At 34.1% G+C, this 24,336-nt stretch overlaps 1 protein-coding gene and 1 long non-coding RNA gene across 2 annotated transcripts; one reads left to right on the forward strand and one right to left on the reverse strand.

Annotated features, from left to right (window-relative positions):
* The first annotated feature begins 836 nt into the window (after positions 1–836).
* On the forward strand, positions 837–9,535 carry LOC113045263 (uncharacterized). Its single transcript, XR_003275967.1, has 3 exons — positions 837–1,132; positions 2,543–2,598; positions 9,450–9,535. It is a non-coding gene; the product is annotated as an uncharacterized LOC113045263 (long non-coding RNA).
* On the reverse strand, positions 6,323–24,000 carry LOC113045262 (AP-1 complex subunit mu-1-like). The gene is made up of 13 exons (XM_026205509.1): positions 23,783–24,000; positions 22,862–23,018; positions 22,274–22,341; positions 22,012–22,142; positions 21,726–21,873; positions 20,377–20,503; positions 20,075–20,217; positions 19,030–19,101; positions 18,782–18,940; positions 18,569–18,694; positions 9,526–9,601; positions 8,080–8,131; positions 6,323–7,082 (listed from the first exon to the last, which is right to left on the reverse strand). Exons 1-12 carry the CDS (start codon positions 23,822–23,824, stop codon positions 8,109–8,111), a joined length of 1,272 nt encoding a protein of 423 aa, XP_026061294.1. The 5' UTR covers positions 23,825–24,000; the 3' UTR covers positions 6,323–7,082; positions 8,080–8,108.
* Between the last annotated feature and the right edge of the window lie 336 nt (positions 24,001–24,336).

Below are 24,336 nucleotides of genomic sequence, written 5' to 3' on the forward strand. Positions count from 1 at the left end.
GATAGTGCTGAGAAAATTCATGGAAATAGCCACGGTTTCTTAAAAGAGCTAAATCATGTGCCAGCTCGACGAAATATTGGGACGTTACTATTGCAGCTATCAGTATGTCAGGCCAAAACTTAGCTAAAGAAAATACATTTAGCTAACATTCTAAGTTATGAAAATGTTCCAGATGTTCTCTGAACATTCTAAATTTCATTTTTTTACTTGGTTTGACAAACATTACTGGAACATTCCATTGTATCATTTTGCAAACATTACAAGAATGTTACATTTAATGTTCTCTGAACATTCTAAAATGACATTTAAAAATTCTGAACATTATTAAAAACTTAACATTACTAGAAGAATGTTATCTGTTTCTTAACAATGAACTGGAGAACATTCTTTCCAGAACATTCCCTGCAGTGAAAATTCAATCTGGTAATCAAAAATCACTTCATTATAAAATCTACAATGCAAGAATATGTTTAAGACATTAGGCCTAATTAAACTCGAAATAGTTCATTAAACCATTTTAGATAATGATTGCAATTAAAGCAAACTTATTGTGTGTGTGTGTGTGTGTGTTTAAAGTATGTCATTGTTTATTATTTTTTTATTTCCATTTTACATGGTTAAACTGAATTAAAATAAGAAATGTTGCCTTGACAGTCAGCTGAAATAAGTCTGTTTTTTACTTTATTTCATTAACAATATTTTTTGTATGGTTTTGGCATTCGTTTTCACTAACGATAATAACTTTTAAAATCACATTTTCTCATTCCTGGATTTCTTGTAATAATCAGATTTTTGTTTTGCCCTTCAACAAAACGCTCTCATTGCCCTTGACAGATTTCCAATAAAGTAATTTGCATGTGCAAAAGTTGTGTAATAGGTAAAAATCTAGATGTTGACGATCAAGTTTGGCTGAAATGTTGTTGGCTAATAAATCAGTGCACACCTGTGCATTAAGGAAGTTTCTGGTTAAAGGTTTGCTGTGGTGCAGCCAGTCACAATCAGCTTCACCACCTGAAACACGTTCATTTACGGCCCTTAGTTTCAGGCCACTCATTAAAGCTCATCTCAGCGAGATTTCCTTGTTTCCCTGCGGCCTCATGAGAAATCCTTGCATGTCATTGTAAATTAGAGGGTAAGTTCGTCTGCTTTATTGTGTCTTGCACCTTTCACACACACTTTTAAGTAAAGATGGCCTTCATCCGGTGCTCCTTCAGTCAGTTTTTATTGCACTGACTCATGCATCTTTTGCGATGGCAGCTAAATAATTCCTGGAGTTTATCTCCGCACCTGTTGTTTGACGTCACACAGCCAGGGCTTCCCCCGCTCGAACCGGGTTGCTAGGCGTCAGGATTCCGTTTTGAATCAAAACAAGGGGTTTCCGTGTGACCCTGTGAAAACGCCACGCTGTCCGACCTGCTCAAACCAGGCTAATCTGCTCCAGTTTCATCATAGGATGCAATTACAGACAGTAAAACTCATTCACAGGACGCTTTATGGCTTTGTGGGTTTATCATATTATACTCCGCTGACACGTACATACCCTGCTGCCCTGTTTCATCAAATTAAACTGTAAGAGAGTTGTGCAATAGGACTTTTAGACTCAGTGCACCTGCTTTTAGAAACGAAGCACCATAATAAATGTGAATCTGAGAGCAAGGAGCCAAAAAGTCTGAGACCACTTATGAAAATATTTCTTTTTTGCATTTGTAATGTAGGAATGTCTTCATTTATGTTAATGTTTAATATACATCTTTCCCAAATTTTGTTTACTTTTACATTTTGTAAAAAAAAAAAAAAAAAAAATGTTTTGTATATTTTAAACATGAATTAAACTTTTCTGAGGTTTAACATTATTACTTATTATTAATTACATTATAAATTATTTAGGCCTAAAAAATAACCAAAATGTTGTTTCAATTAGGTAAAATATACATATATCTTATATTTTTTTATAATATATTTTTTGGGGGAAATATATAAAATACTTATTTTTTTTACATTTTAAAAGGTTTCTGTTATTTACTACAAAAAAAAAAAACAATTATTAAATCTTAATTACATTATTGAGCATTTAAAAGAAGACAACAAAATTAGTGCTGTCAAACGATTAATCACATCCAAAATAAGTGTTTGTTTACATGTATGTATACGGTGTATATTTATTATGTGTACATTCACATGCATGTATATATTTAATAAAAATGTTGTGTTTATATAATATTTTTATAATATAAATTATATTAATATAGACTTATCCTAATATATGCCTAATGATGAATACACCATGATGTATAATTACATGCAAAACATTTATGTTAATACAAGTTTTAAGAGAAAAGTGTAATTTAGTCTGTTGCTTTAATGACCTCATGATCATGTTCTCCAATATGATTTGAGATTTAAAGAAATATAGCATCGAAAAATCATTTAATTAGTCACAAAAATGTAACTTTTGGGATTTATTTCTGCTTTATTTCCCCCCATGTTTTACATACAAAAGTGGTCTCAGAATTTTGAATCTTTCTTTTTCTTTTCTTTGCAGCGATCAAACATTCTGTGCCAAACATCAGAAAGCAGAAGGTGCCAGGAACGTTTCCGGTCAGTGATTGAGTCGTCCTCGGGGACGGTTTGGTGTGTGTGTGTGTGTGTGTGTGTGTGTGTGTGAACCTGCTCTGAGGTATGTGATCACTATGAATGGAAGCTCTAGAAGTGAAGTGTGTATTACCTGTTTCTGTCAAAAGCTTTTGTCCTTTCGACTCCCACACAAACCTGATCAACCAGAAGACAAACCTGTGCTTATCTGTCCAGAACACCAAACCGTAACCATAACAAATGCTTTTTTTTTAAAGAAAAGGTAGAAATAATATTTTTAAATAATTGTAAGACATTGTATACCAACAGTAAACATCCCCAAAGTTTATCAGGATGATCAAACCCATTCATTAAAATATGCAACATTTTATTTAACTTTTTAAACGAGTCGGTGAGCTTTTTAATGTTATTAAAACAAGTTTCCTCCGCTCACCAAAGCTGCATTTATTTGATACAAATACAGTAAAATAGTGTAATATTATTACAGTTTTAAAGAACTGTTTTCTATGTGTATATATGTTAAAATGTAATTTATTTCTGTGATGTGCAGATGTATTTTCAGCATCATTTCTCCAGTCTTCAGTGTCACATGATCTTCAGAAATCAGAATAATGATTTAAGAAACATTTCTGATTATTATCAATGTTGAAAACCGTTGTGCTGCTCAATATTTTTATGGAAACTGAGATCCATTTTAATTTTCAGGATTTTTTTTTATGAATATAAAGCATTTATTCGAGATATATAAAAAAAATACTTTTTTTTTTTTTTTTGAGAATTTGAAACTTCGTAACATTAAACCTCTTTACTGTCACTCTTGATCAATTTAATGAATCTTTGCTGCATAAAAGTATTAATTTAAAACTTGTGAACATTATGCACACAGAACGTTTAAGTGATCACCATGTTTATGAAATAATCGGCTCCTGGATTTTAACAAACAATTTGTAAAGCGACACACTCCACTTTTCCTGACTAACCGAAACTTGACTTTGTGACTTATCCGGACTCTCATTCCACCTCCACAGTTTCTCAGAACAATCAAACTAAGCCGTGTCGATCTATGCCAAGAGAAATTAATGTTGAAATGTGGGCGTAATGATGGAAATGCCAAACACCATTTATTTGATTATCCTTGAATAATCTTTCAAAGCTTTTGCTGCTTGGTCTTATACAACCGACCCAATACTGAGAGCAATGGCATCATGGGAAAAAGAACAATTATTAATTAATATGAAAATAATAAGGCTTTTGCATTAGATGCTGGTAATGCAGGTGGAGTCGTGTTCATGGGCCGATAACTGTTGCATGAAAATAGGACAACAGCATCACAATAAAAGGGCAAGTAGAGTCAAAGACTGGTGCATGACTGTCCTGCGCTCGTTCCAGGACTTCAACCAAAACCCACACGTCACAAAACAAACTAGAGATGTTTAACAGACACACCAAAGCGGCGGTAAATCAGCTATAAAGTGATAAATGATCATTTTTATATTTAATGGCATGACTTTGGGTAAAGATAGAAACATTAAATCATGCACAACATCTGTTTGGATCAACTTGGTCTGGATAATTCAGGGGAAAACAGGTCAAATTTAGTGCATTTTCATATGTTTGAGTCTTAAAGTCTTGGTTATGCTAATCTTGTGTGGTATCTATCAAAAGTATACATGCATGTATATTTTATTAAGAGAGAGAGAGTGTGTGTGTGTATATATATATATATATATATATATATACAGTCTTGTTCAAAATAATAGCAGTACAATGTGACTAACCAGAATAATCAAGGTTTTTCGTATATTTTTTTATTGCTACGTGGCAAACAAGTTACCAGTAGGTTCAGTAGATTCTCAGAAAACAAATGAGACCCAGCATTCATGATATGCACGCTCTTAAGGCTGTGCAATTGGGCAATTCGTTGAATTAGTTGAAAGGGGTGTGTTCAAAAAAATAGCAGTGTGGCATTCAATCACTGAGGTCATCACTTTTGTGAAGAAACAGGTGTGAATCAGGTGGCCCCTATTTAAGGATGAAGCCAACACTTGTTGAACATGCATTTGAAAGCTGAGGAAAATGGGTCGTTCAAGACATTGTTCAGAAGAACAGCGTACTTTGATTAAAAAGTTGATTAGAGAGGGGAAAACCTATAAAGAGGTGCAAAAAATGATAGGCTGTTCAGCTAAAATGATCTCCAATGCCTTAAAATGGAGAGCAAAACCAGAGAGACGTGGAAGAAAACGGAAGACAACCATCAAAATGGATAGAAGAATAACCAGAATGGCAAAGGCTCAGCCAATGATCACCTCCAGGATGATCAAAGACAGTCTGGAGTTACCTGTAAGTACTGTGACAGTTAGAAGACGTCTGTGTGAAGCTAATCTATTTTCAAGAATCCCCCGCAAAGTCCCTCTGTTAAAAAAAAGGCATGTGCAGAAGAGGTTACAATTTGCCAAAGAACACATCAACTGGCCTAAAGAGAAATGGAGGAACATTTTGTGGACTGATGAGAGTAAAATTGTTCTTTTTGGGTCCAAGGGCCACAGGCAGTTTGTGAGACGACCCCCAAACTCTGAATTCAAGCCACAGTACGCAGTGAAGACAGTGAAGCATGGAGGTGCAAGCATCATGATATGGGCATGTTTCTCCTACTATGGTGTTGGGTCTATTTATCACATACCAGGGATCATGGATCAGTTTGCATATGTTAAAATACTTGAAGAGGTCATGTTGCCCTATGCTGAAGAGGACATGCCCTTGAAATGGTTGTTTCAACAAGACAATGACCCAAAACACACTAGTAAACGGGCAAAGTCTTGGTTCCAAACCAACAAAATTAATGTTATGGAGTGGCCAGCCCAATCTCCAGACCTTAATCCAATTGAGAACTTGTGGGGTGATATCAAAAATGCTGTTTCTGAAGCAAAACCAAGAAATGTGAATGAATTGTGGAATGTTGTTAAAGAATCATGGAGTGGAATAACAGCTGAGAGGTGCCACAAGTTGGTTGACTCCATGCCACACAGATGTCAAGCAGTTTTAAAAAACTGTGGTCATACAACTAAATATTAGTTTAGTGATTCACAGGATTGCTAAATCCCAGGAAAAAAAATGTTTGTACAAAATAGTTTTGAGTTTGTACAGTCAAAGGTAGACACTGCTATTTTTTTGAACACACCCCTTTCAACTAATTGCCCAATTGCACAGCCTTAAGAGCGTACATATCATGAATGCTGGGTCTTGTTTGTTTTCTGACAATCTACTGAACCTACTGGTAACTTGTTTGCCATGTAGCAATAAAAAATATACTAAAAACCTTGATTATTCTGGTTAGTCACATTGTACTGCTATTATTTTGAACAAGACTGTATATATATATATATATATAAAATATTAGTTCTTGGAACAGAATAGTCATTCTTTAATTCCTAATTTAATTAAATATATCCTTAGTATACATTTTATAAATTACATATGTATAAAAATGCACATTATGCATTATTAGTGTGTGTGAGATATATATGCACGCGCACACACATTTTAATCTACAAAATATTGAAATAAAATGAATCTATACATGCATATAAAAACATCTTTATTCAAATGTGTATAGTATATAGACTAAACTGCTAATTTCAAACTTGATTAAAGTATGTAGATTATATATTATGCCAAATGAATAAATATTTAGCCATGTTCCAATAGTAATTATGAGATGGATCAGACAAGGTATTTTCTAAACGGGTACTTTATTGATGTCTGACGTGCACAAAGAGATGAATTAAGTGAGATACAGGAACATTTCAAGAGGAATGCAATTACGTCACATTTCAGCTCCACTGCATGCTGTACCATAGTAAACATGGTAACCTTCACATTCTGTCCTTTGAAGGCAATTGAAATGAGACAAATCGACAAACTAATACAAAAAACTAACAATTATGATTTAATCTCCTCTTTTTTTTAAATTGGCACCACGGTTGACTTTAGTTTTCAGTTGTGTGTTGAACGGTTTCACTCGAGTCAGTGGTGTAAACTCATGAGGGACTGTGAACAGATCCCAGAGCAGCCCAAAATACTCAATCACTGGACAGACTATAAATAAACTCGAAAATAAAATACAAACGAATGAGTCAGTGTGCAGGAATGACATAAAAAACTAAAAATACTGAATATTAATAAACAATATCTGAGGACGTCCCTGAACAAAATGATGACCTAGAAATACAAACGCTTCAAAATATCATAAGATCTTTTGACTTTTGATTGAAATGTAACAAACACTGTAATATGCAACATACTTTCGCTGTGACCTCACGACATTGTTGAATTCATCTGATAAATAACCACAAACATGACGTGTTTACAGTATGAAAACATCTGAAATGTGACGCGTATGAACACTTCCTCCGTTGAAATGTGACGTGATACCCTTGGACGAGGACTGCGCTGCGTTTTCATCAAGTGTAAAGGAACTTGATTCCGGTTTACTGTCAAACACACACACACCGTACACACACACACATCTGCAGTTTGAGAATTAAAGCTTGTGGAACGGCCAAGAAATGATTCAGTTCAGTGAATCAGCAAGTATGAATCTTTCAAATCCTCTCAAGGACGTCAGGCTCATATTTCAACACAAATCAACAGAATCAATGAGAAGGTGATGGGAATGTGATTCGTTTTGACAAGATAAGAATTTTAGTTATTCAAAATGAAAGATTCATATGATTCTTCTGAGGAAAGATACATATGATTCTTCCGAGTAAAGATTTATGATTCTAATAACAAGTAAAGATTCATATGATTCTTCCGAGTAAAGATTCATATGATTCTTCCGAGTAAAGATTCATATGATTTTCCGAGTAAAGATTCATATGATTCTTCCGAGTAAAGATTCATATGATTCTTCCGAGTAAAGATTCATATGATTCTTCCGAGTAAAGATTCATATGATTCTTCCGAGTAAAGATTTATGATTCTAATAACAAGTAAAGATTCATATGATTCTTCCGAGTAAAGATTCATATGATTCTTCCGAGTAAAGATTCATATGATTCTTCCGAGTAAAGATTTATGATTCTAATAACAAGTAAAGATTCATATGATTCTTCCGAGTAAAGATTTATGATTCTAATAACGAGTAAAGATTCATATGATTCTTCCGAGTAAAGATTTCATATGATTCTTCCGAGTAAAGATTCATATGATTCTTCCGAGTAAAGATTCATATGATTCTAATAACGAGTAAAGATTCATATGATTCTTCCGAGTAAAGATACATATGATTCTTTCAAATAAAGATTTATATGATTCAAATGTCCTGGAGAGTTTCCGTAAGATTCAAAACAGGAAGATTTGAATAAAACCTAAACTCGATTGCAATCCGTAAGTCTTAAGATCTGACATGTATTTGTTTGAAACGATTGGAAGCACTAGTGTGTCGTGAATACTGCAGATGAGTGTGGAGCCGAAAGAGAGACAGACCCATGATCCTCCAGGCTAATTCTTCATGTTCACTGAGTCCGCAGCTGATAGTCTGCAAAGAGCGAAGGAAATGAGCAAGGCTTAATTAAATGCACAGAACGACAGGAAACAGGACAAAATGGAAATACAGGGGGAAAGTTAATTGTGACAGCTGAACTTTCTCTCTCCACCCATCAAAACACAATCAAGAGCTCCATCAGTCAGGAAGATTGAGACAAGTTCACAAGATGAAGATAGATGGTGCGTATCAAACACATGCTGGATGCACTCAGAGAGGAAGACGGCTAACCGGAGTTTACACGACTGGAGAACATTTAGCAACAGTTTTGCAAGCTGAGCACTTTTCATTTCATGTCATTAGACGAGAGCATCAAGACAAAGAGGATTCAATAGTGTTTCTGATTTAAACAGCAGTAGTAAAAACTGTTCATTTCACTTCTGTGAGCCCCATAAAACTGTCCATTTTAATGAAACCACGGGGATTTGTCACGCGTCAAAAATACATGCCTTATTAATATATTAAACAGCATTTCTGTAAATATGGCCCTAAACAACAATTATTTCTTATAATAATATATTATAATTATAGCTATATATAGATGACAATATCTTTATCATGCTTATTTAACAAAAAAACATGGCTTCACAATTGTAACTTTTTATTTTGTAATTTATTATTTTTAATATTTAATTAGCTACAGACAAAAAACTTTAAGAGCAAATGATAGAAATATTATACTTTTGTTATTATTGTTATAATTTATCTAATTTACAATGGTTAAAATTATGGTTTTCATGATTGAAAAAAAAATAAAATACTTTCAGTGCAAATACAAAAAAATTATTAAAGGGAGAAATATAGATCGACTGAAGTGAGAAAAATATCTAGAAAAAAAATGATATATATAACAAATATTTTTATTAACTATTATATTTTTATTTTGCAATTTGTTATCTTTATTTTTTAATTAGCTACGGTGACTGCTGGGTTAGAAATTATGGTTCATAGTCGAAAAAAAACTATTTTCTCATCAAATACAGAAAAAAGGCAACAAAATATTACACACGGTGGAATTGATGAGAAAATACCTAACTAAATAAAAAAATATATATATTTTATATAAAAAAATTCATAAAATACAACTCTGACTACTAAAATATATGCGAAACATTAAGCCCTGGCTCTCAGTTGTAAGCTGAAGATGTGAATTCGGAGAAAGAAATGTAGCACTCCCTCACTGTACCAGCGCTTCTAATTTTATCTGGGTTTCACCATCGCGCACATGTCTGTCCTGAACATCCTCTTTCAACAGAACAATTTCATCTCCGCATTTAACACTAATCTCCCATCATTCTGCGCTGCACTGCAGGTATTTGGCAACAATTAAGCAACGCTGTGAAAAACAATGACAAGAAGAGAGAAGAGAGGATGAGAGAGTGTTTTACCTCCGTTCTGGGTGATGTATCGCACCCAGGGCAGGGCCTGATAGCCGCTCTTCTCGATGATCTTCAGGTAACGCACCTGTCAAAACACACATATATTACTGACACACTGCAATGCATTGTGGGTGAATTCATTAAGGCAAACCTTCTAAAAGCCTACAACGCAATGGGAATAAATAACAACCCATTCAAACAATGCAAAGCAATATTTAGTTTTAAATTATACTTTTCAAATGCACAATGCAGTGCAAAGACGGCTAAAAAGATAAAGAAAGAATAAAAATGATTGCATTTTTGTATGCAACAACAACAACAACAACAAAAAGGCTTTAAAGAAGCCCAAGCAAGAATGTTTGAGGAATATCAAGCAAACGCATCCAAGGCTTGTGATATCTACATCTAGCATTAGCTTCATGTCAGGTCCACGTGGGCATCCGAGGGTTAGGGTCGGAGCCCATGGGAAAGTGGCGAAGTTGGACAGCGCGGGCGGAAGCCCATGAAGAAGTGAGATTGGGGAAATGGCACTCGTTGGGTTCATACGGGCCTTGCATCACTACACAAGCCTTTGCACAACCGCTCCAAACATGCTGAAAGAGCACAATCACGTTTTGTAAGAGGCGACAGATAAACCTGATACTCAGAATTAGAGGTGAAGTGTTGTTTCTACCCATGTTACAATACGATTTCAACAGTTTTATGCTGGTTTGTAACCGGCACAATTCACCCTTTGTTTTAGTCTATTTTGCTTCTATATTAAACAACACGACTACTGTTGGGGGAAAATTGTAGTTTTCTGTGATTGGAAATAAAATAATAATTGCAGATTGAATGCATATATAAAGATTATATATTTTTATTTATTAAAAACAAATTATGTGTTGTTGGTTGGTTCCTGTAATTAGAAAAAATAGCAATTGCATAATCAGGAATATAATACAGTTTATAATGCATTAATTGATTTTTTTTATAACTAACTAAAATATTACCAAATGTAAATATATTTAATACACACTTATATAATAATAATTGTTACTGATTACACACACACACACACGTTTTATATTATAATTGGTATATAAATAGTACAACATAATCAGCTTCAATAACAATAATATACATTGTAATTGATTATTATAATATAAAAATATTATTATAAAATAATAATAAGCATTGTTGGGGGTAACGCATTAAAAGTTACATAATCAGATTACTTTTTTCAAGTAATTAGTAATTGTTAATTTACAAGAAAATATCTAGGTTACTTTTTCAAAACAATCAAGTCCTGCTCATATTTAAAAAGTAATGCAAACTTAATGTAACGCATTAGTAAGTAACGTAATTAGTTACTTTTTTAGGGAGTAACAATATTGTAATGCATTACTTTTAAAAGTAACTTTCCCCAACAATTATATACCATAATAACTTACTATAATCATGTTAATATATCAAAAAACTAGTACAAGAACTCCAAATCTGGCTAAACACTGAGTTATGAACTATCTGTTTGGCGAAACAATTAAAACATGGGGGGAATGGGTGGTTAGGAGTGTTTTGTATTTTTATTTGGTAACTTTATTTTTGCAATTCAATTTGAAGTCTCTAGTCACCTTTAATTGCCCCGGAGCGCAGGGTGGACGTTTACGACGTGAGGAATTACAGTCCTCGTCTCCAGCAGCTCTGTGTTTGTTGATCCGAGCGTTTGTTCTAATCGTGGACTCTATTCTCACAGAAAACCTCCCTGTCTAAAATGCACAAAAATAGCCGACGTAAAATGCAAAATAGGCTTACGCAGAACGAGAGCTGTATTCTAGGTATCAATGCAGATTTAAAAAGCACGAGGACAGCCCTGTGCACACACACGTTTTTGGGAATCCTGGCGTCTGTGGGGACGGTGATGTGCCACTCTTGGGTGCAGCTCACACAAACTTCCCAGGCCACCATCGGAGTCCACCCTGGCGAGCGCGACGAGACGGCCAGACGGTGAAGGGCTAAATAATGCCGTGCGCCGCTCGTCTCGTCGGGCTGCGTTTATGTCATGCTCTGGTCAGCCCTTAGTGAACTCCAGTGTATATTTGCAGCTGGATGGAGTCCAGTGTGGGCAGTGCTGAGATGTGCGTGGTCACCGGTCTCTCATTAGCATGCGGCGTGAGCTCACGGTCAGACAGGCAGACAGGCAGACGCACGCAAACATACACCGCTGCTGATTCAGCTCTTGACATGCAGCATTCCGTAAATATGTAAACAAGCAAACAAAATATACAGCAGGGCTTTTCCTGAAGGACGGGGTTTCAGGGTTTTTAGAATTCTAATGAGACGGAAAAACATGCATCATGGCAAATATAAAAATTCAAATGCAATGTTGTTGATCAAAACATAGCAGGAATAAAACACTAATGATTGCACATCGCTGTTCAAAAGTTTGAATTCAGTTAGATTAATGAGAAAATAAATGAATGTCTATTAATTATTAACTTAAGGATGTATTCCATTGATGACTGTAAAGACATTTATAATCGTACAAAATATTTCTATTTCAAACAAATGCGGTTTTGAACTTTTGTATTCATTAAAGGCCATCTATTATGCAAAATCCACTTTTACATGGTGTTTGGACATTAATGTGTGTTTGCAGTGTGTGATGATGTTTGGATGCAAGACTGAACATAATAAGAGTCCTCTCCTAAATCTGTAGTTCAGAAATGAGTTCTATTTAGGTCTATATGGTGAACGATTGTTTGTAATGACCCCGAGAAATGTTGTGAGCCGGACGTCTGTCGTGTGTAGAGCTCAAAGATATAGACGAGAGAGTTAAAGATTGTTTTGTGTGTTAAAAAACCTTTGTGAAAATTACACGTCAACGAGAGGCTGCACGTTACACCTAATAACAGTGTGGGAAACACTATTATAAAAAAAAGGCACTTTAATTTGAGAAGTCAAGCAATTAGAGGATCAGAAAAATGCCAAGCTTCGTGCTTTCGCTTGTTTCATCCACATATAAGATAAGTCTCTTCTGCTCACCAAGGCTGCATTTATTTGATCAAAAATACAGAACTGTTTTCTATGTGAATGTAAGTCCAAATGTAATTTATCTCCGTGATGCGCTGCTGAATTTTCAGCATCATTACTGAACATTTAGAAATCAGATTTGCACAATTATCATTAACTGTTCTAATTATCAATTTTGAAATCTTATTTAACATTTTTGTGGAAACCTCAATGAATAGAAACTTCGTTGAACAGAAAGTTCAAAAGAATAGCATTTATTTGAAAACCGAAATCTTTTTAACCTTATAATGTCTGTCTTTTTATTTGCACCTTTAAACAAATAAATGCCTCCTTACTGAATAAATATAATAAATTGATTTTAAAATCTCTTTCATGCAGCAAAAACGGTGATATTCTTTTGATATTCAGAAATGTTTCTTGAGCAGTAAATCATCATATTATTCTGATTTCTGAAAATCATGTGACACTGAAGACTGGAGTAAAGATGCTGAAAATACAGCGGAGCATCACAGAAATAAATTACAGTTTACATTATATTCACATAGAAAACTGTTCTTTTAAATTGTAAAATTATTTCATAATTTTACAGTTTCGACTGCATTTTTAAACAAATGCAGCATTGATGAGCAGAAGAAAAAAAAATGGACCAGTAGTATAAATATAGCCATGCTGGGAAAACTATTCGGGTTTTCATATAAAACCCATGCATGCTAAAAATGTCACGCACGTGTCTATTTGTGACTAGCAGAGGTCAGCGGTAATAGTCCAAAGGCCAGTCCAGTTCATCCAGACAGACTGCAGATCTCTAGATGCGGTCGGCCAGTCTGAGACAAACGGCCCGAGGCTTGACGTGCAACCAAACCACAGCCTGGTTCTGCGAGCGTGGGACTGTGGCACAATCAGCTAGCGGCGCTAATCGCAGGGGACTCGACGCCTGGCGCTCAGGGCACGCAGACACACCGACCGCAGCCAGCAGAGCTTATCAAAGCCTGCCCGAGGTTTACAAGCAGGTCAGCACCCAGAATCCTCTCTCACAGGAGTGTGTTATGCACCTCGAGCTGAAGGCATCGGATGATAATCTTGATTTATGGAAGAACTAACATGCATTTATATTCCCAAAGAGCTCTTTTGACGCTCCAGGTTCAAAACCCCCACAAGACACATGGGACGCAGTCGAGCGCTGAACGAAAACCAGAGGAAATCTCATTGAAGTCCACCTCTTAATTAGATCTGACACTGTCTTTTAGCCCAAACATCCTCACTCTCAGGGGAAATTGAGTTTCGGACGGATTTATGTCGTTGATATCCGCGTGGGCTGATGAAACTTACCATTATATTGAGGAAATCTTTTGTTTAAAACAGAAAATTAGAAGTAATTTTATTGGAGAAGCTGTTTATGGATATCGTAACCGAGGTCGCCCCGAGTTCATCTGATGCTTCACCTTCAACCTCTCTGTAATTTGTCTGATTCATTTGATTGTCGATTGTTCGTCTGGTTTGTGGCTTACAGAGTGTCAAACAATGTCAACATTAAATTACATACTGGCTCCTCGACTGAAGTAAAGCGTCTGCTACATGCATAAATATAAATCTGACACTGATCAGAAAACATATTAAACGAATAAATCCTCACGCAGACGCTTTACAACTTTGCAGTACTGGCTTCCACTGTAAATGCTTTTATTTTGTGATTCCTCGGCGCATGTCTTGTAAATGAAAGGTGCGCAGGTTCTTCAGCGATCAGATGCACCATTCTCATCTGCTGGAAGGGGCTGCACGTTTTGGGGAAAACAAATTGTGACTTTTCTGATGTGAAATGTGACCCTGGAGCGCAAAACCAGGTATAAGGGTACATTTTCTGAAATTTGGATTTATACATTGTCTGAAGGCTGAATAAATAAGCTTTCCCCTGATGTGTGGTTTGCTATGATAGGATAGTATTTGGCCGAGATACAACTATTAGAAAATCTGGAATTTGAGGGTGCAAGAAAAAAAAAAAAAAAATTTGAGAAAACGGCCTTTAAAGTTGTCCAAATGAAGTCCTTTGCAATGCATATTACCAATTTTTTTACAGTTTGTAGTTTTTTTGTGCCATTTTCTTTTGTAAATATATCAATATTGCTGTAAATAATAATAATACACAGTGCTGCACTAATAATAATAATAATAAAAATACCTCTTGCTTCATAACTAAACTATATAAAAAATAAATGACAAAAACTAAAATATTATCATGCACATTGTTGCACAAATAATAATAATTTAAATAAAAACCTAAAAATGCCTAAAATTAATATTATAAATACATATTGTAGCACTAAACATTATTCTATCATTATTATCATTACTAAATAATATTAATAAAACAAAATAAGAAATATTAATATTGTGATTATAAATGTAAAGAAAAGTATTTAAGGAAATATAATCAATAATTAAATTTTTATTACATTACTGTTGAATTACAAGACTAATATTTATTGCTAGCATAAAACATTTATTCTTTAAGGGAAAACCACATCGGGACCCTAAAGCTGCTCTTTTATTTAGAAGTGCTTCTCATTACAAGTCTGGAAAGATTTTTGGCGCATGGTGCATTTTCTAATGCACATTATAAGCACCAGAAATGGATGCATATGCCTAAAAAAAAAAAAAAGTTCAAGTGGAGAAGCATTTACTGTTAACAAAGATGAGCTGTTTGCATGAACAAACACTCTGAAACACACAGTGCATATAATTATTGAATTAAATCAGCCTTTGAGATTCGCTAAGAGCATTGGATCTTATTGCAATTTTGTTTAGTTTTGTCCTGCTGGATCATCAAACACAAACTGAAGAAGAGACTCGAGTCATATTTACAGTAGAGAAGATCACAGAGACTAACAGCATTATTATTCTCATTTCATTCTGTAAAACAAAAACTGATCGCATTCAAATTCTGCATGAAGCAAACACATTTCTGCAAATTTAAAATGGTCTATTCATGCTAACACAAAAAGCATGAATCCACTGACCGCTGCAGTGCACAACATCTGTGCGAGAATCATTCCCAGATCAACAAACAGCAGTTTTTCTGTTGAGAGTTTCCACAAACACGTCCCACAGCTCGACTGCAGTCCTGTACAGTTCATTTCTGTTCGGCCCGCCTTTATAAACTGCTGAGGCCTTAGAAACACACACACACACACACACACACTCGACTGACCATAACAAATAAACACACCGTCTGCTAAAACACAAGAATCAGCAGCAGGAGCTGTGGTCTGTCCTGGCCTTGACTGGCCACCAGCGTCTGGATCGGGCCACTGTCACGGCCACAACACACACACACACACACACACACACACACACACACAAACGTTTGTTTTTGTGTAAAGTGTGTTCATCCCATAGGTGTAATGGTTTTTATACTGTACAAACTGTATATTCTATGACCCTTCACCAACCCTACACCTAACCCTAACCCTCACAGGAAACTTTGTGCGTTTTTACTTTCTCAAAAAACCTCATTCTGTATGATTTATAAGAGTTTTGAAAAATGGGGACATGGGTTATGTCCTCATAAGAACCCTCTCCTTGTAATACCTGTGTCATACCCATGTCATTATACAGAGTTGTGTCCTGATATGACACATGCATGCAACTTTAACCGTTTCTAATGCAACAAGATTAAAACCCACAATGCTGCACGAGACACAAGATAAATATTCTACCGAATGTCATGTTTAAGAGAACTTAAAGGAGTCTGTCCTCATTCATGATTATTTCCAAGAAAGTGTCTTTATAATAAAACCACAACAATAATGGACTTTGACACTGATTTACACTTTATGGAGAAAAATAATAATTATTGATTGCTGAAGAAAGAAATCATACCGGTTTGGAAGGATATGAAAATGAACAAATGACAGAATTATTATTTTTGAGTGAAGCATTCTGCTTTCATCAACAAACAGAACTGAAGTTATTTTAATATTATTAATATGCTATTCTTTATTTTTAATAATAGTTTATTTTATTTGTTTAGATTTTTTTTTTTATTAGTTTTTTGTAAACATTTATATATTTTGCTTTAATTCATTTTTTTTATTCGGTTTTTAATTGTTTTAATAACCTAATTGTATTTTAACTTGGCTACAAATGCACCACTTCTCATTTAAAATGTTAATTATTATTTTTTCAATCCTCAAAAACCTTTTTTTAATTATTCTAGCTGTAGTCAATGTAGTTGTAGATGCTGTTTTTATCGTTTTATGAATGAAATCGAGGCTGAGTGGGACAGAATTGCAGCAATTGATTTAAAAAAAACATATTTCCCTGTTCAACAATCACAAGCAGAGATAAAATCAGTCGGACAGACGTCGATCCGTCACAGCCTCACTTACGCTCCCAAGAAATGAAATGATACACAGAATATCTCTTCCATTGAATGAAATTTTGAATCAACATTACGGCAAACACCTGATCAGAATAAATAAATGAGATATTATTAATATGTTCCTCTTCTATGCAGATGTCTGATGATGTTCAGAGCCCTTGCTGTCAATGGGATTCCGGCTTCTTTTCATAAATAAATCCTATTTAGTGAAATTAAATGAACTCAAGAGTTGATCAAAGATGAGAACGGTTGCTCAAAGCCTCATAGTGTGTGTGTGATGTGCTCATATTAATGTTTAAACACCACTGTGAGTGTACAAATCCTTTAAAAGCACAGACTTGTAACAGAGGAATAACCAGAACACACACTGCATCTGCCACAGCCGGAGCAACAGGTGCTCATCACATACAGACAGCAGCGCCACCTAGTGTCAAAAACTGATTCTTCTGAATACTGACATATAGATTTAATTCTGATTCAATATTTCTAGTTAGAGTAGTAACATATGCTGCATTGAACTCAAGGTTGAAGTGAAAATAATGTTTGCTTCTGTAATACACACCATAACACAAGAGCTGCTTTTTAAGTAATGATTAATCTATTTATGAACAAATGCAACTGAAAGCCTCTGTTCTCTAAATCCTCGTGAGGCCGACCTACACCATGTTAGGCAAAACTAGAATTAAAACTATTCAAACATTTTTGTTAAATGAAATAAAAAATAAACACAAACTTATTTCAATTTCTTATTTTCATTTACATTTAAAATTATCTATTGGAAATAGAAAAATAAGAAAAAAATCTGAACTAAAACTCAAACTTAAATTTAGGGGGAAAACCCTTAATGCTAATATTAAAAAAGGAATAAAAATAACAAAAGCACATGAAATTACTAAGATGTAGATAAATTAAAACAAACCTGAAAATATACAAATAAAAACCAACTAAAAAAATATGAAAACTATAATAGTAGATAAATAATAATAAATGATAATATTAAAAAAAGAATAGAAATTACAAAAGAACATAAAATTACTAAAATGTAGATAAATTTAAACTAAACTGAAATTATACAAATAAATGCCAATTAAAAAAATGTATAAAAACTATAATAGTAGATAAATAATACTAAATGGTAATTTAAATAATACTACTACTAATAATAAAAATTACAAAAGCACCTAAAATTACTAAAATGTAGATAAATTAAAACGAAACTGAAAATATTTTGAAAAAATACGAATAAAAATTATAATAGTAGATAAATAATGCTAAATGGTAATATATATTAAAAAAACAGAAATGACAAAAGAACATAAAATTACAAAACTGTAGATAAATTAAAACTAAACTGAAAATATAAATATAATTGAATTCAAAATATGAAGAAAAAAACTATAATAGTAGATAAATAATACTAAATTGTAATATATAAGAAACACAAAAGCACATAAAATTACTAAAGTAGTTAAATTAAAAATAAAATAAATATAAAAATAAAAAGCTAATTCAAAATATGAATAAAAACTAGTAATAATACTAAGAAATAATACTAAGAAAACACGTCTAAATCAATCTCATAATCCAAGATTTTAAAAAAAGTGGACTGCAAGCCATCAAGTATCACTTTGTAATGAAAGTGTGAAGGTAACGGTAAGTCACCTGTATTCCAGAGGTGGTGAAATAAGGAATCTCAAACTTGACACTGATTGGTGGCTTTCCCTCCTTGTCCTCCGCCTCAACGCTGGGCAGCCCGAAATGAGCCCTCATCAGGTACTCCTTCCCTCCCTGAAACACACACACACACACACTCGTAAGCTTCTGCTGAGATCACTCTTTAGCTAACAGATGTAGTATAATGTGCTTGTTTCTTACCGGGAAAGATTTGATGGACCAAACGATCTCGCTGTTCTCCGGCACCCACTTGACGCTGCCCACCGTGGTCTTAAACTTGGGCGTGTCGGCGTCCGTCGGGACTGGGATGTGGATCTCCACGTTGTTGGCAGTGGAGCGTCGCTTAAACTGAGACTTGGCCTGCGGTAAAACAGACACGATTTAGATGCTCTGTGCGCACACACACACACACACACACCACAAAATCCCAGGGATGCAGGTGTTCTCACCTTGATCATGTACTCGATTCTGCTGTGTGAATGCTTCTCAATCACAGACTCGATCCAGATCAGAGGCTTCACCTGTTCACACAGAGAACCACCACAACACAATCAGACTGACCTGCTTTTACACTATTACAGTTTTATTCATCTCTTGAATTAACACGTTTTATAATGTAATATTCTGAATTGACATAATTTGAATTAATGCCACTGTTTTTGTTTATTATTTGTAATAACTTTATGTAGTTTTAGATTTTTTATTATATATTTTTATTATTATATTATTTTACTTACAATTATTGTGATAAAAATATTTATGTTAATCTTAATATTAAACTTTAAACTGTGTATATATATGTATAAACTATTTACAATATTATTTGTTTTTACATTTTTTAATCTTGTTAAAATATAAATTTCTGTTTTATTTCAATATTATATTTGCATTAAACTTTTATTTCTATATTATAAAAAAATATTTTAAATATAATCTTAAAATTTTATATTTATAAAATACATTAATTTAGATTATTATTATTTAGGTTTAATTTACAACTTTTGTTGTTATTTATTTTTTCCTTTTCATTTATTAATTATTCCTTTTTCGGAATTTATTAAATGTAATCAAATTAGTTTTTTTTTTATCTTATATAAATAAATATATATTTCAGTATTAAATTTACATAACACTTTGTATGTCTGTATTATATAAAAAAAAATCTTAATCCTAATATAAATCTCAACTGTATATTTATTAAACAAAATATTTACTTTACAATATTATTATTTAAGTTAAATTTACAACTTTTGTTGTAATTTATAATTTCCTTTTTATTTATTATTCCTTTTTCATAATTTATTCATTTACTAAAGTTATTTTTTACTCTTACGGACATTGTTTTTTTTTAATTTCAGTATTACATTTACATAACACTTTGTACCTTTGTACTTCTACATTATATTATATTAAACATTATTATATCATTAATATTAATATTATAATTAAGTATAAGAGTATATTTGTTATTTTGAAGTGAGTTTAGACCCTCACGTGAGTGTTGAGGCGGTAGGACATCAGCTCAAACTCTCCGTCCGGAGGGATGAAGGAGATCGTGCGATCATTCTCGAATCGAGACAGACGCACACACTGATGAAACTTCACATCCTCCAGCTCCACGGACTTACTCTTCCCACCTGAAGAAGAGAGATCTGATTCAACAAATGAGTAAAACACACATCCAGATGAGCTCAGAGCATGGACACGTGAAATAAAAGCCATAAAGCTCTGTTTCAGATGTCACAGGGGTCTTTTAGCATCCGTATGGGGACAGAAACTCGAGGAAGTAGACTCACGGCCGGTGTTCTCGAACAGAACCTTGTCATTCAGACCCAAACGCAGCTCGGGCATCCCTGAGAGGAACACTCTCATCTTAATGGAGCCCACGATCTCGCTGCAGAGGACGTTTCCGTTCGCGCTGACCTGCGGAGTAAATGTCAAACACGTTAATTAAAATTTAAAAAATGTAGTTTATTTTTTATAAAATAAAAAAATAAGTTAGCAGAGTAGAAAATAAGTAAATTAATTTTTTTAAATCCAATTTATCTTGATTAAAAATACTAAATGTATGAATAAATAAATATAGTTCATTAGTGTGATTATTTTTATAATAGTTTTGTAATTTTATAATGTGACTCATCCAGTCTGATTTTTTTTTTTAAAAGCCGGAACTATTCTGTTTCACAATTAATTAATTTAATAATTAAGTTACCGAGCTGCAAAAATCATAATCCCAATCATTTTGGTCATTGAGTTACATGATGTTATGTGACCCAGGACCCCAAAACCAGTCATATGTTTTGAAATTGAGATTTAATACAGCATCTGAACGATTAATAAACAAGCTTTTTATTGATTGTTTGGATAAAACTAACTTTGGCTGATACACAACTATTTGAAAATCTAAGAGTGCAAAAAAAAATCTAAACTTTAAGAAAATCATCTTTAAAGTTGTCCGAGTGAATTCTTAGCAATGCATATTACTAATCAAAAATGACGTTTTGATATATTTACGATAAAATTTTTTACAAAATATCTTCATGGAACATAATACACTAATTATTTTTGGCATAAAAGAAAAATTGACAGTTTTGACGCATACAATGTATTTTTGGCTATTGCTACAAATATACTGTGAGGTGGATGGATTATCTCAACAAAGTAGAAGTGCTTACGAACACAGATTTAGACACATTTGTGTACATAGAAAAAGTCTTCGATCTTTTAGTTCAGCTCGTGAAAAATGGGGCTGAAAAAACAAAAGTGTTGCATTTATAATTTTGTTCAGTGTATATGCATTACATATTACATCTGAAAAACACATTTTTAAATAATCATGTATAATTTATGATCAAAGATGAAGTATATTTTAGTACACTTGCACAACTACTAAACATTAACTCAGTATATAACGCAAAACACAACACGAAGAGCTAATTATTGTAAAACTACATGCAATTATCTTGTTAGGAGCCAAAATATAATGTGATTTGATTGCTCGCCTCGGGCCTATTAGTAAACGTGTCGTTTCGGTAACGTGTTAAAGCTTTCATGAGAACAGCAGGTTCATCTCGAGAAAACAAAATCATGGATGTGAATGTGTCTTGTTCGTTGTGACGGATTCCTGTTTATTCTAAACACATACCAGGAGGTTGACAGACTCGATGACGTCCAGGAAAACCTCGTTCTTCCTGTACTTGATGCCCTCTGACCTCCAGGAGACGGCGTTGGTGACCGTAGCAGGGGGCCGAGGAGCGCCCGTGTCCAGCTTGTGACCTTCCTGCGTGATGTATCTGTTAAAAATAAACACCTTCCATCAGTTACTTCATGAATCACATCTGCTTTTAAATGAATCTCACTCACACGGTTTGATGGCGAGTGAACAGAGCTGTTAAAAATGGCTCATAAAAGGAAATCAAACATGCACTCACTCCTGGAGGATCTTGCTGTCAGTGGTTTGCGGGTATCCAAAGTCCATGAGTTCATCCAGCAGCTCGTAGATTATGACAAAGTTATCTCTGATGCTCTCCTCCTCCAGCTCCTTAAAGTATTCAGAGAAAACCTGGGGAAAAACACATCAGAATCCTGTTTGAATAAAGCAAGTGATACTCAAATGTAAGCAGTGATAAACTGTTATTGGGTTCATCCCTAACCCAGAAATCACTTCAAGTCCACAACTGATGTATAATGTACCTGAACAATTTTGTAGAGGAAGGAGAAAACCAGGGAGACACAAGCATTCTTCTTGGAGGTTGCAACAACTGTTTGTCATTGGGTTAAGAGACAAAACATGCTTAAAGAGACAGTAAACCTATCAAATGATTAACAGGTTACAACAAACATGTTTTAAATGGATCCTAAATAATATTATGAATGATCAAAACCTAATAAAATGCCAGAGTGAACTGACATTTATTCAGCAGCCATTGTTCTGAATGTATTTTTCAGATACTACTTATAATCACAATGATAATAAAGTAATTTAGTGTCATTTTTATGACATTGTAATTTTATAATGTTCAGGCCAGCTTAGATTCAAAATTAAAATCTAATTAAATAATTAATAGAGCTGCGTGATCACGGGCAATTTTGGAAACAACGTACATTTATTGAGTTTATCTATTTAGAAGCTGATGTTTAATTGTGAGTTTTATTATATTTCAGGTCTCAAGTAGTTTTAATGTAGTTAACTATAAAACCCTGGTAACCTCGGAGCTCACAGACGGTCTGTTTAAAATGAATGGGATTCTCTGTTCTAGATTCTCGAGGTTTGGAGGATACGGTACAGGTTATTGTGCTTGATCCACATGAAGCGAACTCCCCCGTGAGCCAGGATGGGCGACAGCATCCCCTCCTCCTCTTTATCCATCAGCAGGGACATGAAATGCTCGATCTCGGACATGTCCACATCACCGCGGTAATTACGGCATATCAGCACCTGAAACACAAAGATGATCCTCAATAATGCAGAGCAGTTCGAATCCAAAGACACTCGTTTCCAGGCTCAGCATCCATATCAACCCAGATGCACTGGAGTAACCAAAGCATTACTTGTAATGTATTTAGTTTCTACTGTCAGATAGAAGGCAATGATTTTGCGAGACTGTAAATATTAAAAAATTTACATGAGGTAAGATGAAATGTGCAATTATTTCATGCAACTCAAACTGATGCATAGAGATGGACACAAACAGGTTTAAAAAAGGATTAAGACAAATGTCTGCTCTTTATTAATTAGTGATAATAACTGACTTTGACTGACAGTTACCATATCAAAACATCACTTTAAAATAAGCACGTGTTTAATGAATGAATTTAATTGTATTTATTTTCATATCATTTTATCAATTCATATGTACACACACACACACACACACACACACACACACACACACACACACACACACACACACACAGAAATAACATTTAATAATTATTATTTATTGATTAATAATGCTTGACTTTTGACTGACAGCTGCTAAATCAAAACCTGTTAATAATAAGCAGCTGCTTGAGGAGTTAATATATATTTCAGTAGATCTCAGTTTCATTAACTGATAACGTAATACTCTGGACTTTTAAAACCACTCTGATTTCATTTATTGTATTGAACAATAAGTTTAAATTCTGTTTCAATCACCTCGCGTTGATGTTTTATGTGGATTAGCTTTAGCCTGCTGTGCTAGTGAACCGTTATCTTACCTTCCCCTTCAGATCCAGCACATAAACAGCGCTCGCCGACATGTTTGCGCCTTCCGCGACCGCTTTGATCCTTAATATACACAAGTTCGCTCACTTCTGTCGCATTTGTTAGTTTAATAAAGAGCTGTCATCCGTTTTAGACGATCAGAGAATCTCCAGCATCAAAATAGCGGATGGGAGAGATTTAGAGGAACCGGGAGACGCTGCTGCGGTGAGAGTGAGTGACTGCAGCGCCGCCTGCCGCTCTGGACGAATGACGGAACTACACTAAAAACCACTGCGACACAAATCACATATCTTCAGGTGTCTCTATTAATTATATATTATTTAAAAAATAATAATATTATATTTATACATTAATAATCATTTTTAGTTATTTTACAATTGTTCTAATATTATTAATATATAAATGTGATATGTATTTATTTATTAAATTAAGAAATACACATTTGAATTGTAATATATTTTATTTTCACTAGATGGCGCTCGATGCTCGAAGTAGTGCTTTCTAGATTTCCGGGCTTTGGTCTCTATGGACTGGGACACGACCCCAG

Source organism: Carassius auratus, chromosome 27 (assembly GCF_003368295.1).
Source record: "Carassius auratus strain Wakin chromosome 27, ASM336829v1, whole genome shotgun sequence".
NCBI classification, from domain to species: Eukaryota; Metazoa; Chordata; class Actinopteri; order Cypriniformes; family Cyprinidae; genus Carassius; species Carassius auratus.

What these genes read in the sequence shown, in the direction of transcription:
- LOC113045262 (XM_026205509.1), bottom strand. Translation starts at nt 23,824, where the DNA reads ATGTCGGCGAGCGCTGTTTATGTGCTGGATCTGAAGGGGAAG. An exon ending in TCCTCTACAAAATTGTTCAG is followed by an intron (nt 22,143 to 22,273) that starts GTACATTATACA and finishes GTTTTTCCCCAG; the next exon opens with GTTTTCTCTGAATACTTTAA. An exon ending in TCACCACCTCTGGAATACAG is followed by an intron (nt 9,602 to 18,568) that starts GTGACTTACCGT and finishes GTGTTTTGACAG; the next exon opens with GTGCGTTACCTGAAGATCAT.